Source organism: Mytilus californianus, unplaced genomic scaffold (assembly GCF_021869535.1).
Source record: "Mytilus californianus isolate M0D057914Y unplaced genomic scaffold, xbMytCali1.0.p SCAF_10, whole genome shotgun sequence".
Classification (NCBI taxonomy): Eukaryota; Metazoa; Mollusca; class Bivalvia; order Mytilida; family Mytilidae; genus Mytilus; species Mytilus californianus.
In genome coordinates this window covers 11,628,309-11,645,685 of record NW_026262582.1, presented here as the reverse complement: position 1 = coordinate 11,645,685, position 17,377 = coordinate 11,628,309, and the positions used below count along the sequence as shown (strand labels likewise).

Here is a 17,377-nt window from a genome sequence, read left to right as displayed (position 1 = left end):
TCTAAGCAAACCGAGAGACACTTTTGTGGAATCATCTGACGGAAAATTAAAGATTCCTAAAACTCCAACCACCGCAAGGAAGCCAAACCAAAAGAAGCGTATTCGTAGCAACAAGACCACTACCTTGAAATTTTCAACATAACTTTTAATGTACATTGTATTATATTTGTTATGAACTGTAATGTATTTGAAAGTTTGTATGAATAGGTGGTAAGACGCATAGTGCTTTACTTTTAGTGCTTTTTTAACCATGGTAAATGTTTTATATGCAGATGCTGATATAGATTTATTATATCTTTTTATAAAACTGAAATTGTTTTAAATGGCTATGCTGATCAGTGTTTTAATATTTACTTTTTACTTTTAGTGCTTTTTTAACAATAGTAAATGTTTTACATGCAGATGCTGATATAGATTTATTATATCTTTTTATAAAACTGAAATTGTTTTAAATGGCTATGCTGATCAGTGTTTTAATATTTACTTTTTACTTTTAGTGCTTTTTTAACAATAGTAAATGTTTTACATGCAGATGCTGATATAGATTTATTATATCTTTTTATAAAACTGTTTTAATGGCTATGCTTATCAGTGTTTTAATGCTTAGTTTTAAATTTAAACCAAACTACTTTTTACCCCTCTTGTTTTAACTACGGTACATGTAAAGTACTGCTTTATTTGCTGATTTATTATAATTTTTTTTTTTAATTTTTTTAATTTTTTTAATTTTTATACATATATATATTCCATGAGGTACGAATTGATATATATATGTAAATATTCCATGAATTACAAAATGGCATTCATATAAATCGTCCATAAGGTAAGAAATGACATACATATTCCACGAGGTACGAAATGGCATACATACATATAAATATTCCATGAGGTACGAAATGGCATACATACATATAAATATTCCATGAGGTACGAAATGATATACATATATATATTCCATGAGGTACGAAATGATATACATATATATATTCCATGAGGTACGAAATGATATACATATATATATTCCATGAGGTACGAAATGGCATACATATATATATTCCATGAGGTACGAAATGATATACATATATATATTCCATGAGGTACGAAATGGTATACATATACATATTCTATAAGGTACGAAATTGCATATATATATATACATATATATATTCCATGAGGTACGAAATGTTATACATATATATATTCCATGAGGTACGAAATGATATACATATATATATTCCATGAGGTACGAAATGATATACATATAAATATTCCATGAGGTACGAAATGATATACATATATATATTCCATGAGGTACGAAATGGCATACATATATATATATATATATATATATATAAGAGTCTAAATTGAAAACAACGTTTAAACCTATGATTGCGTTGGATAAAAACCGCAATTTTTATACGTGTGCATGTAAAACAAATTTCTTGATAGAGGGGTCTAAATACAGCACAAACAACATTTTCCAAAAGACCAAAAGAGTGAAAAAGTATATTTTAACAAAACGTATTTGACTAACAGGTCGAACAACGGATGTTCTTAAACCCTGCTGACTGCCATTGGCGATTGTCAAATAAATTGATCACAAGATTTAACAAAATGGATCTTAATATTAATTTAATACCAAACAGAAAACAATTAACTTGCGGTAAGATGGTATTCCACAAACTTGAGGTGCAAAAATTTGTACACCATATCCGGATTTCGACAATTAATGTCTCTTCAGTGATGTTACGGATCGAAAAGGTATTTGGAAGGCCATATGATTTTCCCCAATTTAGGATAGACTTTTGAATTTTAAAGAGTCGAAATAGGATGAACGGATCATATAAACCCTAAGGAAAATATAATACAAGCCCAAACGAAAAAATATAAAAGCGTCTAAATTGAAAACAACGTTCAAACCTATGATTGCGTTGGATAAAAACCGCAATTTTTATACGTGTGCATGTAAAACAAATTTCTTGATAGAGGGGTCTAAATACAGCACAAACAACATTTTCCAAAAGACCAAAAGAGTGAAAAAGTATATTTAAACAAAACGTATTTGACTAACAGGTCGAACAACGGATGTTCTTAAACCCTGCTGACTGCCATTGGCGATTGTCAAATAAATTGATCACAAGATTTAACAAAATGGATCTTAATATTAATTTAATACCAAACAGAAAACAATTAACTTGCGGTAAGATGGTATTCCACAAACTTGAGGTGCAAAAATTTGTACAACATATCCGGATTTCGACAATTAATGTCTCTTCAGTGATGTTACGGATCGAAAAGGTATTTGGAAGGCCATATAATTTACCTCAATTTAGGATAGACTCTTGAATTTTAAAGAGTCGAAATAGGATGAACGGATCATATAAACCCTAAGGAAAATATAATACAAGCCCAAACGATAAATATAAAAGAGTCTAAATTGAAAACAACGTTCAAACATATATATATATTCCATGAGGTACGAAATGGCATACATATATATATATAATTATATATATTCCATGATGTTCGAAAAGGCATACATATAAGATAAGATAAGATATTTTTATTTCCAATTATGGGCCCCAAAGGGCATAAACATTACAACATCAATAATTTTTCATAATACAATACAAACAATGAGATAAAAAAAAAAAAGAGAAAAGTTTAACGAGAACTATTTAAGTTCTTAAAGAGTACGTAGATAAAGAATCTATAGTATGTTTTTTTTTAATACTAATGCATTTTATTGCAAGTGTGGTTGATATAGATAACAAACAAGCAGCCCAAAAAGAAAAAAAGAAAAATAGATATCCATATATGTATAGTACACAAAAAGTTGGATCAATTAAACATATAATAATTAGCCAAAAAGAAAGTAGCAATTAAGCATGTCCATGACTCATCCTGTGTCAGCAGCAAATAGGAAAGTCAATGATTATGGTTTCCTAAAGGCAGCTGACACCAGGGGGCGATACCTTATGGGCCATAGGTATGTAAAATGTGTGTAAATGTCTCTTTCCTACCTGTATCAAAAGCAAACAAGGAAGCATCATAGGTAACTTGAATGCAGTTGATACCAGGGGACGATGCCTCAAGGATATAAGAGAACATTTGAATAAATAATATATCTTAACAATTAATTATTTTTTTTTAATCGGCTAGTATGTTTGTGATATTCAGATGAATATAATTTTCTATGTCCAATCAAATGTATATACACACATAGATTTCCTTTAACTAATCTTCACTAAGGAAGATGTTTGTATATAAAATTACATATTATTTTAAGCAACTCAACATTTTCTACACTAAATAACCAGATAATTTTGCTTTGACTGCTCATATGATTAAAATAAGAATTATATTTTGCAATACTAGCTAACATACAATTTCTATCATCCTCAAATTTGTTACAATCAAATAGAAAATGAGCCTCATCTTCGACAGTATTGGAAGAACATTTATTACATATTCTGTTAATTCGGGGAATACCCTGATATCTACCTAATTCTGTTTGTAATCTATGAGAAGATACACGTAATTTAGTAAAACTTCTTCTAAGTTCAAAATTCTTGATCAATGTTAGATATTTTTCAAAACCAAAATTTGTTTTATATAAAAGGTAGGTTTTCAGTTTACTGTCTGAAAATTTATGTATTTGTTTTTTCCAACAGCTAATAAACAATATTGATAGCTTGGTTTGTATATATTTCTTAAATTTGTATAAGGATTCACAAAATGGAGCATTTATGGCATTTGTATAGTCAATACCAAGTATTTTAAAAATAACATTTATTGAACCATACCATGATGTTATATTCATGTGATGTAGTGTCTTTGATTGTGTATATGCCTCTTTTGATAGAGGAAAATTATTACCTAAATTCTCTAATCTATACCAGTACAATAACATATATATAATTATATATATTCCATGAGGTACGAAATGGTAAGGGTACAAAAAGTTCAGGGTACGAAATGGTTTTTGTATGGGTACGGGGGTGAGGGTAAAAGAAACCAGCTTGAGTATGGTTTACCGGTTTAGAAACTAGCTCGAAACCGGTTTGAAACTAATTCATTGGTTTATCTTTTGTAATAAATGCATCGGTTTGTCTTTTGTAATAAATGGCTGAATTGTATGAGATGTCAGACTTGTTTCTTGAAACTAATGAAGATGTCAGTGCAACCATTGCATGTATTAACAGTCGTGCATCAAGGCTCAACTCTTATGATTTGCAGTCTTCCCCTTGTTCAGAAAAAGCCAAGAGAAGACGGATTGCACGGGTAATTAATTATGTTGAAGCAGTTGTGCCCTTGTACCAAATAGATGACTTTCGAGAAAGGTTTAGATTTCACAGAGATACTTTCCATGAAATTACTGAGAGATTATCACCTATGTTGTTGCATGGAAATTTAGATGCTTTAATGAAAATTCCAGTGGATAAGCAACTGCTGATCTATATCAGATATGTAAAATCACAGCAAACAATGCAGTCGATTACTGATTTATTTGGAGTCTGTGAGGCAACTGTATATAGTCTTGTACGCAGGATTTCCTCTGTTATATGTACAGAATTGATACCAGAAATGATTAAATGACCAAAAGACCATAATATACAGCAAAATGTCCGTGAATTCAAAGACCGAACATGTTTTCCAGGGGTCAACGGAGCTATTGATGGCAGTCACATACCAATTAGGACACATACAGACCACCTAGAAAACTATATCAATAGGAAAAGTTTTCACTCCATTAACCTACAAGCAATATGTGATCCAAATATGCATATCATTGATGTTTTCTGTGGTTGGTCGGTACTTAGAACTTAAAAATATATTGGCTTGCAACAAATGCTGATAACAAATTCCCTGGAAATGTCCACTTACTTGGAGATGCAGCCATTCTTGATTGGTTACTTACACCGTTTAAAGACTACGGAAACTTGAATGATGACCAAAAGCGTTATAAGTTTATTCACAGCTCAACAAGAATGACTATTGAAATTACATTTGGATCTCTAAAAGGTCGGTTCAGGCGGCTGAAATCTGTAGATATTTTTGATACTGAAAGTATTTTTAAGCTTGTACATATTTAAGTTTGTTTTAGTGCTCAAAAACATAAGGTCCAAAAACTATGATGGTACAAAATCTGAAGTACATGTAACAAATTAACAATATGAAAATTAGAAGATGTTGTATGATTGCCAATGGGCCAACTCTCCCACCAGAGACAAAATGACATACAAGTTAACAACTATAGGTCACCGTTCGGCCTTTAACAATGAGCAAAACCATACCGCATTGTAAGCTATAAAAGGCCCCAAAATTGGTAACAATTGACATTTCATGGACAAAATTCCACCACGGGTAGTCAGACTGTAATGAAAATTTGCATGGATGCAGATCGTCTTGATGATCATTTTTGCAATTTATATTTATCATCTTTCTATAATCCGCTATATGTTTGATAATTTACATTAGTTTCTAACCTTGACATGTTGTCTACAGATTCGGGAATTATTTGTGACACTCCCTCTGATGCTTGTGCACATTCATACCAAGTATCATTATTTAACGTAAGAATTCTCTATATATAGACTTGACACAGTTTTTGTCAAACAGATGGACACGCAGATTGCTATAGGGATCCTGGCAATAGAAGGAAAGATTAGGCCACACCAAATTTATTTTAGTTCTTTGGATGCAGCACGATTTTCAAAGCTAAAATATTGCAAAAAATGGAAAAAAACAAACCATTTTTTTTAACAAATTTTAGAAGCGAGAGAACACTTTATTTTATATATACTTTTTATTAAAAATTGAAGTATTTGGGGCATGCAAAATGAAGCAACAAAAAAAAACAAGGTCTAGAAAACAGAGCAGCGAAATCCAAAGATTAAATAATCAATTTGATGTGACCTTCGTTCGTCCAGATACATGTATTTGTCTTATTCATGTTATTCACCCGCCTCTTTTAATCATGATCTCTTTTGTGAATTGTTGGTCAAGGCATTCTGCTTAAATGAGAAATACAATGTATTTTATCAACATCTATTCAATAAAATTTGAAACAATACAATAAAAATGAAATAATTAAAACAAAAATAATCAAAAACAAAAACAAAACAAAATGAATCGGTTAACATGTTATGGCTATTTACGAAAAAAAAATGCAATACTGAATGTAAAACTGAAAACACATATATTACTGTAGTGTATTCCCTCAGTGATTTTTTCCTGGTAATTTCTCAATTAGTTTTGCCATTAATCCCAGTATTTTCCTCCTTATCCATCTTCTCGTTGTGTTGGCATTTTAGTTCCTGCAATAATTTTTGCTGATCATCTTTCATTTCCTGCTGCATTTCTTTTAGAAAGTACATTACCTCAACATCAGCTGTTTTCTTTTTGTTTTGTTCATTACTTGGACTTACTGGGATAATTTTTCTTTTGCATGAAGGTGTTGTTTTGCTGGTTGAGGTTATAGAATCAGACTTTTCATCATTGTTTTTTCTCCATTGTTATTATTATCAATTGACCCAAGAAGAAAAACAGGATTACCATTTGGTCTATATCCGTAAACTTCATTCAATTCTTTAAAAAAAAAGTACACTCTTTCAAGTCATTTCCAGATTTGGAATTGATATCAACTGTATCTCTGTAGATTTTTGTTATGTTCTTCCAATTTTGCTCGCGCTGTGTTGCAGAAAAAGAGTATCCAAGATCAGACATTTTTGAAATATTTTTTTTCAAAATAGACTTTTTTCTGTATCCAACTTTGTTAAAAAAGTGGTCGTTTTCTGTGTAAAGCTTAATCAAATTCAAGACTCCTACTATCGACAACTGCCTTATTGTTACTATGTTCTGTTTACTGCTACTGTGTCGTTGATCTTCTGTAGACTTTTCCTCTGTTATGTCTATATTGGAATCTGTCTCATCTGTTTTGTCTTTATTGGACTCTGTAAGTATAAGTATTTCAAGAATTTACAATATGTTTGTAACATGTCTAAAAAAACTGTCATTTGCCCCAATGATCTGGGATTGTATCAAGCTGCACTCCCTGGAGCATTTCATTCCGTATTTTAGTCACATAATTTCAACATATCAAAGAAAGTTAAGATCTCAAGCCATAACTTAAATAAATGGAAAATGTGTACATTGGACATAACTCAAGAACGGTAATTTTGTGATAATAAGCATTTTGTTTAAGTTCCATAACATTTGGTTTAGGCAAACTAAAGGTAAAGTTAGAGAACGGAAACTAAATGAAAATTTGATAAAAATGACTTATTTCCAAAGAATTTTACTCATTTTCGACCATACTTTTGTAAAGAAGGTATTCACTCCAAATCTTTTTACAAAAATCCGCATGTGTTTATCTTTTAAAACAAAAAAGTTAAGTATGTCTATCCAAAGGATAGAAATGTCCAAGAAACCGAAATTCAAGTTTTTGTAAATGTCAAATATTTCGACCCCATTTATCTCTAAATTTAGCACACGAAGGTATATTTTTTATAACATATTTGAATTGACCAGGTGCAAAATAGCTTGTTTTCAAATTTTCATAAACAAATCACCGGGGGATCGAAACTGTATCGTATGCCCTTAAGGGTTTATCTATACAAACTCGGTCGTAAAACTTAATATATCATGATTTATGAAAAGTAAACTATTATTTTATAGCCACCCAACCGTGAAAAATGGTTGATCAGGTATTCATTTTATATTATATGTATCAGTCTCTTCAATGTGCATTTGTTTGCCTCATGTGACTGTATAATTTGTTTCTGAGAACTGTCTTCGTGCGGAGATGTAAAGCGACTAGGAGTATTCCAAAAGTCCCATCAACTTGAAACATATTTGATAGACTGTATTTATATTTTCTCTTTGGCCGCTCTAATACATATCTCGACAAAGGGGGATCTTTTCATAAATTCGGACATACTAGAATTTAACAATGTTGCTATTTTTTACTTCCTCCTTTTTCGGATTGATTTCAACTTATACATTACCAAAATGATCAGTTTGCGTGTTAACAAAGGAGCATACGTGGCAATAGAGTTAAACTTGATATATTGCCCAAAAATCATGAAAACTGATTAGAACTAGTCCAGTTAGCGAATCAACAGATCGAAATGAGGTATGATAATTTGTTTTATATTTTCTTCTAAAGAAATTTGTCTTTGGTCAATTTTCATAATACTAAAGGTATATACTTTACACAGTGGCGTAGGGATGGACTGGATAGTGGGGGGAAGCAAACTTTTGAAATTGAAGAAAAAAGTTTAAATTTTATTATAAACTCATATCAGTATCAGGAGTTAGTCAGTTTTTAAAAGTGAAGGGATTGCCTCCCTTGCCCCCTTTTCTCTCCCTAGCTCATACATTAGTGTAACTGAATGTATATGTCACTTTTTTATAAGTATAACTATATTACAACGTGTTTTCTTGTTTCTATGTATCGTATTGAAAATCTATTATTCTCCATGTTTTGTGCAAATGGTTTTAAGACCTAACATGAGTTTCAATTCACCAATTCATCCTGAAAGCTATTCGAAATTTTATTTCACAGATGTATGAAAGCATTTTTTTCTCCGTATGTACTTAGACTGGACTATACCCTCCCCCTTTTTTAATTGATTGGTTCTTGTTTGCTGTGCGTCCAATGGCAATTATTTTATGCATATATTCAAGACGAAAACAAATTTTTCAATAAATAAAATAGGTATATGTTCTATACGATAGTCCGACAGATATGAAAGGCGGGAAATTTGCATTGCCACTGGAAAAAAGGGTATGTTGGAGAAAAGCAGGCAATTTGACGTGTTTTATGCCAAAAATTAATAGTTTTCCAAGTTAAAGGCCTGGGCGCCATGTGCACACGAACACATGCTCTATGGACTCTTGCTGTCTTTATGTCATTTATATAGCAGAAAAAATAGATGTGTCGTGTTAGAAATTTTTTTGGAAAAGCAGCATTATATATATACACGTCTAAACTTGATGACAGACATTCTCCATCGGATAACACGTGGCAGGGCTAACACCATAATATATAAATATATATATATACATAATTACTCTAAATATCAGCACAACAATGTTAAATCTGCAAATTTGCGGAAGCAAATTTTTGTCTTCCTTCGCAGGGATTCGAACTCATGCTATTGAACAAAAGATTCAGCTTTCGGTGGCCTAGTGTTACCTTTCCTCGTCAGTAGAATCTAGACTTGTAACACAGTACATGATATATTAGGCATGAAGATGGAATTGATTGCAAATTAGCTAAATTATATATATATACATAAAATTGAGAATGGAAATGGGGAGTATGTCAAAGAGACAACAACCCGGCCAAAGAGCAGATAACAGCCGAAGGCCACCAATGGGTCTTCAACGCAGCAAGAAAATCCCGCACCCGGAGGTGGTCCTCAGCTGGCCCCTTAATAAAAATGTGTACTATTTCAGTGAAAATGGACGTCATACTAAACTCCAAAACATATAAATCAACTAAAATTAAAAAACATACAAGACTAACAAAGGCCAGAGGCTCCTGACTTGGGAAAGGCGCAAAAATGCGACAGGGTTAAACATGTTTTGTGAGATCTCAACCCTCCCCCTATACCTCTAGCCAATGTAGAATAAAGAAACACACAGCGATACACACAGTAAAACTCAGTTTAAAAGAAGTCCGAGTCCGATGTCAGAATAGGTAACAAAAGAAACTAAGCAAAATGACAATGATACATAATTAACAAAGGACATACATGTATACGTAATTTTACATAAAACCACTAAAACCTGTTGTTGTCTTAAATATACGCAAGGAGCTCCAGTTACAATATAGCATGTTTGTGCTAACGCATCATTGAACAATCAGTCATTATCCTCCATCATCCACACTTTTAAAACTATTTAAATTGGTTGAATGTTGCTCGCTAAACGTCCAGTGACAAATATTTCGTGAATATTAAGGACGATAATATATTTAGACATCAACAATAAAGACCGGTTAGGGTCTAACCGCTCATAGTCCGTTGTGAATAAACATATTCGTTATAATTATCTACAGAGTAAAGTTGTTATTGAATTTATTTTTGGAAGGCTTTTTTCCCCTGCCATTCATTTTTATATCTGATTTATTGATTGGTAGGCAACTAAACAATAACATTGGTAAAGTTGCCGAAGGAAACACACAAATTTTTAAACATTTATAAGATTGTTATTTCTACACTAATTTTTATTTTGTAAATCATAATAAACTGAAGAAAGTATATTTCTTGACCTTTTTTTATGTATTTCTTTTTAAACTTTAAATGAATTAATGAATTACAATACTTTTCTGTTAAATATCTTGTATTAAACCTTTCATAGAACGTTTCTTTATATTTTCACACCGAAGATTGAGTTTTTTTTCAAAAAAAAGAAATACAAGATACTAAGGGAACATTCAAAACTCATAAATCAAACCGACAGAAACTGACATGCCATGGCAAAAAAAAAAAAAAAACACAAAACGAAAAGACGAAGAAAAGACAAACAAATTCACAAAAAAACTAAATAGAAACCTAACGACTAAGCAACACGAACTGGTGGGGATCTCATCGTGCTTCGGAACTAATATCTTACTCCACTAGTTTCACAAGTCATGATGTAAATTATATAAAATTAAAGAATACTACAAATCTTAAGTTTATTCCATGTGGGTTTTTTTTTAATGACAAATTATAGCAGGATGAATATCGCAAGAAAAATTAAGTTTTAATTTTGATTGATATATGCTATTACAACATGTAGACTGCGATTATTTATTAGTTCCTCGTTATCATAATTTTCGACGATTCTTTACCATAAATACATGCATTAAGGATGTTCGCTCCTCTTATATTTGACTTTGTGTCAGATATTCGGAGTCCTCTTGTTTTATCCATATAGTGCCATCAAATATTTTGCTCTCTAACCCTTACTTTTCTTTTCCTAATTTTATTACATATAGTTTAAATAGCCATATTTGAAATCTAATAAATACATTGTTATTTTTTCATAGTTTTTGGAAGAAAAAAGTTGCAAATGTTAAATGTATGAAAAATCTAGAGAGAATCATTTCCCGGCAAATTTTCAATGGCTTATATATAAAAAAAAATCAAAATAAGCACACGGACCCTTCATTTTTTCTGCTTTATTAGTTCCGTTATATATATATATACCATCAATTTATAACATTCTTTTGAAAGGCTTTTATTTTGAAACAGAGTAGCAAACGTCCTTAAATCGGAATATACAGTACCCATTTCAATTCATCTATGTTAAATCCGTCCTCTACGTCAGAATGCGCGCTTTAAGTTTGATAGAAATAAACACAGGATAAACGATTCGGTTAAATCAAAACTATGTCTTTGGCAGTTCATAATTTGACTACCCGAATGTTATAAAAAAAAACTTTTGTTTAACAAACTGACATAATTTTAATAAAAGAATTGCAATAATGAGGACAAACTTTTTATGGATGTGACACACACATTGATATCGAGCTTCGATTTCAGTTTATTCCAAGTCATCCTCATTGACATGTGTTATGACACTTATGGTAACGGGACATAAGTCCTGCTCCAAAAATGCTGGTCTAATGAAGAGTATCCAATACCAACTTAAACTCGTTGAAGACAATGATGGAAAATGTGATTGTACAGAAAGAGTTTCAGGTATGATAGTTTACACTAAATATAAAAAAAAATAAGATGTGGTATGATTGCCAATGAGACAAGTCTCAACAAGAGACCAAACGAGACAGAAATTAACAACTATAGGTCAACGTACGGCCGTCAACAATGAGCAAAACCCATACCGCAGTCAGCTTTATAAAAGACCCCGAAATGACAAATATAAAACAATTCAAACGAGAAAAGTAACGGCCTAATTTATGTACAAACTAATGAACGAAAAACAAATATGATACACAGCAGCAAACGACAACCACTGAATTAATGGCTCCTGACTTGGGACAGGCAAATACAGAATGTGGCGGTATTAAATTAAACTAGTTTAAGTCTGATACAGATCAATCGGCGTTACGCCCTTTATTTATATGGTTTGACTGAAAGAATCTCCGTCGTGCCGGTTACACTAGCGTCTTGTTGATATTGGGGATGGGTCACGAGTGGATATTTTTGTTCTTTCCCTTTTTTATTTTCCTTTTTCAATTTTGTTTTGTCTTTGATAAATACACGATTGACGAGTATTCAAACAAGATAGTCATTAATCTGACAATGAACTTATCAGATGGATGTGTACTGACTTATATTTTAGTCTTAGATACATGATTTTTTTTATTAGTTGTTATTGGCTTTGAACGTCCTGTCTGTTTTTGTTTGATGTTTTTTCTTTGTATCGATCTGATGAGTTGAGCCTTTTTCAACTGATTTTTATAGTTTGTTATTATGTTGTGCTGTTACTCCACTGTCCCAGGTATATATATATAAAGGGAAGGGTTGGTCGCTCACAAACAAGTTTAACCCCGCCACGTTCTATATGTGCCTGTCCCAAGTCAGAAGCCTGTAGTTCAGTGGTTGTCATTGGTTCATGTCTGTCATATTTGTTTTTCGTAAATTGTTTTGTTATAAATTAGGCCGTTAGTTTTCTCTATTGAATTGTTTCATAATTTTCATGTCGGGGCCTTTTATAGCCGACTATACGGTACGGGTTTTTCTCATTGTTGAAGGCTGTATGGTTGCCTATAATTGTTTACACCCACTGCATTTGAACTTTGGTGGATAGTTGTCTCATAGGCAATCATACCACATCTCCTTATTTTTATTTTCATTATATTATAAACATGCAGTGTCAGTGTTATATTAACGAAGAAGAATGAAACAGGGCTTTACTAACAAAAGTGTATTCTGAGAGCAATTTTGAAGACAAATGGTCAGCTTACCTGGTGAAAAAGGGCAAATATGAAGTATAATCATCACTTAATGCACGTCATATGCATTTCTGGCACATGGAATAAAACACTGCAGTCGATTCACGAAGGGGGGTCTCTCTTCATATATATAGTTATTCACAGACATGCCGCTGGTATGTGCCGTCATTTTGGATATATCAATAAGGTGCAATTTCGCGGAGGTAATATAACAATGGATAGAAATTTATATGTCAATGGGTCATAAATCTTTATCTCCTGTTAAGATGTCTGTAAAAACTGTGACTGATCTTTTTGTCAAATAATATGAACCATCACATGTGGTAGGGATTTTCGCAAACATCAATATATGAATGGGGTTGGGGGTTTAAACCCTAGTCACATGTCTGTACCAAGATTTGTAAGTTGAGACCCCCCTCCCCCTCCCGTGAGAAAATTGTGAATTCATTTTGTTCTGGGCTTCCTTATATATATATTTGTGGATGTAACTCACAACTTGTCTTGACTGTTACTAGCGATCTCTTCATTAGAAGGCTCAAAATTCTATAAAGCGCTAGAGGACGCTGGTTGGATTACTTAATTTTTGATGCGTGCGATTATGAATATGATTATTGCTAGGATATTTTTATACTGTCGGAAACCGTATGCTGCCCTCGAGAAGTTTTTTTTTCTCTCTTTTCGTTTTTGGTTATTTTTGCTGGGATGGGGGTCCTTCATTTCTGTATACTTTAATTTTTTTTTCGCTCATTATTCTTTATCTTTAAAAAAACAATGGTTATTCTGTAATTACTTGATAACTGTATTCTTTTCTGTAATCAGTATGTACATGTATTTACCCATTCTTTAATTTTTGCAGTTATTCTTTATATTTTAGCACCCCATTATTCTCTATTCTTTATTTCTTTTGCCCATATTATCTTTTCTTTAAACCATTATGGTGACGTCAGCCTATTCATTTACCGTGGATTCTTTTTCTAGAATCAACGCTTCCTAAATCTGCCGCTGAAATTGACTCACCAAATTATATTCAATTGTTTCCTTTGTGTGCCTAATTTCATTAAGTTTGAATTGGCTAATTTACTGATTTCTGTTCACTAATGGAATTTATTTAAAAACTTACCTTTATTTCTTGTAATTTTTATATGCCTTCACTGGGAATCGAACCCTTCCTTGAAATCTGTTATGTGTGACTGACATCAACACATCGACGAAACCTCTCGGCTACCAATGGGTTACACTATAGTTGTCTATTTTATATATTTAAATGAACATCTGATATACATCGGTTCATCGGACACACAGGGCTTGTACCTTTATATAGACACAATAGGCAGTCGTATAGTATGAGTTGGTAGCCGCGAGGTTAGCATGGTTAAAATCAATGCGTTAAAGATAGGGATTTGTCGGTTTGGGTTCGAATCCCTGTATTCTCTCTGTTTTTCCAATTCTTAAGTGATCCTGGTTTTTTTTCTAATTTTGCATGTTATAGTGGATATTTTTGTAATAATAGCGAGTTTTACCGGTTTTTTTTTTATTATTATTGGCTATTTCACATGTTTGAAACAAAAATGATTACATTCTATTTGTCAATTTTTGTTTTATAAAAATAGTATGATTTCATCTGTTTTATTACATAATTTTACAAAGGTTTGTTCGCAAATTCCTATGCGAGAAAACCGTGATGTGCCTAGAGTGCTAGAAAAATTTCGATAACATACTTATTATATATACTTTATGTATGCTTTTTGGTCGGGTTGTTGTCTCTTTGACACGTTCCCCATTTCCATTTTCAATTTTATTAGAAATAATTTCGAATACGTCTTATTTTGTATAAACAGATAATATGCATATGCCTGGTAATATAAAGATCTTTAAAGGTAGAAGTGTTATATTTGTATTTTGTTAACCAATTAATTGTAATCTAAGATTTATCAATGCATCGTTGGACACGATAACATGGTTATTTAAATTCACTTACAATACCTTCTAATTAAGAAAAGGCTTTAATTTTGAAAAGAAATTAACACAATAGTTTAAGTTATAGATACAATGGATAAGCGTAGATTCATGAAAAACAAACCATTCGCCCTCCGGGCTCATGGTTTCTTTTTCAAGAATCCACGCTTATCCATTGTATCTATATAACGTAAACCCCATCTACACCCTCTGTTATCGTTAGTTTTTCATATGAAAGGGTTCCGAATATCTCTTTATGATGTTTACACCTATTATATAAAAACCTTCTTGAGCTAAAATTAATGATACGAAATAAAAAGATTTTTGAAAGATTAACATTTCAACTTTTTTTGCCATTTGCAATCACGAAGAAAGGGTCAACAATTAAAAGTGAGCTCATCTTGGTCGCGAGTATTTACAATACGTATATATATGATTGATTTATTGTGATCCTTAACGTCCAGCCGCAAATAATTCATATATCAGTGGCGGATCCACAAGGGGTGGGGGTCGGAACCCCCCTTTTTTTGACGATCAATGCTTTTGAATGGGGACACTTGGTTGGAACCACCCCCCCCCCCCCCCCTTTTATACTGGTTTGGAACCCCCCTTTTAGAAATGGCTGGATCCGCCCTGTATATATATATAGAGGACAATACGTATATATATGTAGCTGCGCTAGTTGCAATGAATAAATATAAGTAGATTACTTCATAATCTGGAATATTCAGGAATTGATTTTAACTCACATATTTTTCAGCTATATCAAAGTATTATAGAACTTTCAATTTCTTTCAAGACCAGGTAAAGTTGCGTTTATGGCTAAAAATTCAGCTTCTTTAGAAAATATCCCTGCTAAATCTGATGTAGTATATAATACCATTATAACAAATTTGGGCAATGGATACGATAAGTTCACCTGGATATTTACCGCTCCTTCAAATGGTGTCTACATCTTTTCCTGGACCGTCCTTACTCATACTGGCAAATACTTCTTCACTTATCTCACTCTAAACGGAAAACTGATAGCCAGAAACTACACAGGAGCACGGAGTGTAGCAGAACACATCTCATCAAGTCAGAATGTTGTTCTTGAAATTAAAAAGGACGATAAAGTATTCGTTAAGGTCCAAGATGGATATACTGGACAGTTCATGTTTGGTGATAGCTGGTCAAGTTTCAGCGGTTATAAACTATAAAAGCTATATAACATAAAAACAAAATTGTCAGATGTTTATTAAAAATCTTTTGATTTTATTATGATAATTTACAATACATGGCCACTGAATTATTACAAAATTATAGCCATATTTGCAAAAAGGAGTAAATATCGTCAATCAAATCATTTGGAGAGTTATTGCCCTTCAAAGACGATAATCACCCATGCGTTTGTTTTGACAAATACTTTGATGAATAAAGAGAGACTGTAAGCATGCAGCAAATAAAAAAAAATGAATCCCTGGTCGAAATCGTCACTACTCATTATGTGAGTTATTACCCTTGCACTTTTCTTCTTTGATTTTTTGGCATGTATATATATCGAAAATTATAGCAAATGCAACAACAAGCTAAGACATGTGAACATCATGTGAGTCAGGCGTTACTATCATTCAATATAAAAATAAAAAGATGTGGTATGAATGCCAATGAGACAACTCTCCACAAGATTATTCGGTATTACAATTTTTTTGTTTTTGTTGGTAACAAATATATAGCTTACATGCAGAAATAAAATGTAAGCAGCAAAATAAAACCAACATGACCGAAATCGAAAATTGACTCATATTACCAACCAATGGCAATTTTCACCCATTTTGTGTTTTTGTTTTGTTAAAAACGAGACTTTTATAAACAAAAATGAGCACCAAAATAAGATTTACAAATTATTAAACATAAACGACGACAATTTTTACCTATATTTGTGCCTTTTGCCTATCATCTTGAAATTTTTAAAATGTAGAAAATGTGAATCACTTTTAAAATGATCAGAACGTCAGATAAGATTTACAAATAGGTGAACATATCTTGGTATTGCACAAGGTCATGTTTTTCTCTGACTGTTAATGGTGTCTTCACACTAAATCCATTGGATGTTGGATTTGTACTGATATATATTTGAGTCTTAGAATATCTCGAGAGATGATTTGCTATATATATAACTGTTATACAGATATTAATTTAATATATAACAACAAACCAGATTATACTGATAACAAATGATTATATCTCTACAATATAATAATTATTACGGTGAGGTTAAATTCCCTGTCATTTATTCATCATCCACACAGGAAGTTGTCTCAGAAAAAAATATTTCTATGTACTTTAACCTAACTTTCAGGTATAGAGATATGATTTTGCGGTCATCCGATGTTCAGTTCTTCAGTACTTTGATTTCTGTTTTCTATCGATCTGATGAGATAAGCCCTTTTTAACTGATTTTTAAAGTTTGTTCTTATGTTGTACTATTGCACCACTGTCCAAGGTTAGGGGTAGGTTTTACCG

The 17,377-nt window shown here is 32.0% G+C and overlaps 2 protein-coding genes across 2 annotated transcripts; both read left to right on the top strand.

Annotated features, from left to right (window-relative positions):
* The first annotated feature begins 4,425 nt into the window (after positions 1-4,425).
* LOC127718674 (uncharacterized) lies at positions 4,426-5,672 on the top strand. The gene is made up of 3 exons (XM_052224727.1): positions 4,426-4,567; positions 4,846-4,962; positions 5,623-5,672. Exons 1-3 carry the CDS (start codon positions 4,426-4,428, stop codon positions 5,670-5,672), a joined length of 309 nt encoding a protein of 102 aa, XP_052080687.1.
* A 5,827-nt stretch (positions 5,673-11,499) lies between these two features.
* On the top strand, positions 11,500-16,126 carry LOC127718673 (cerebellin-4-like). The gene is given in 4 exon segments (XM_052224726.1): positions 11,500-11,559; positions 11,561-11,692; positions 15,111-15,120; positions 15,674-16,126. Coding segments are annotated over 4 exon segments (600 nt in total). The 3' UTR covers positions 16,072-16,126.
* The last annotated feature ends 1,251 nt before the right edge of the window (positions 16,127-17,377 follow it).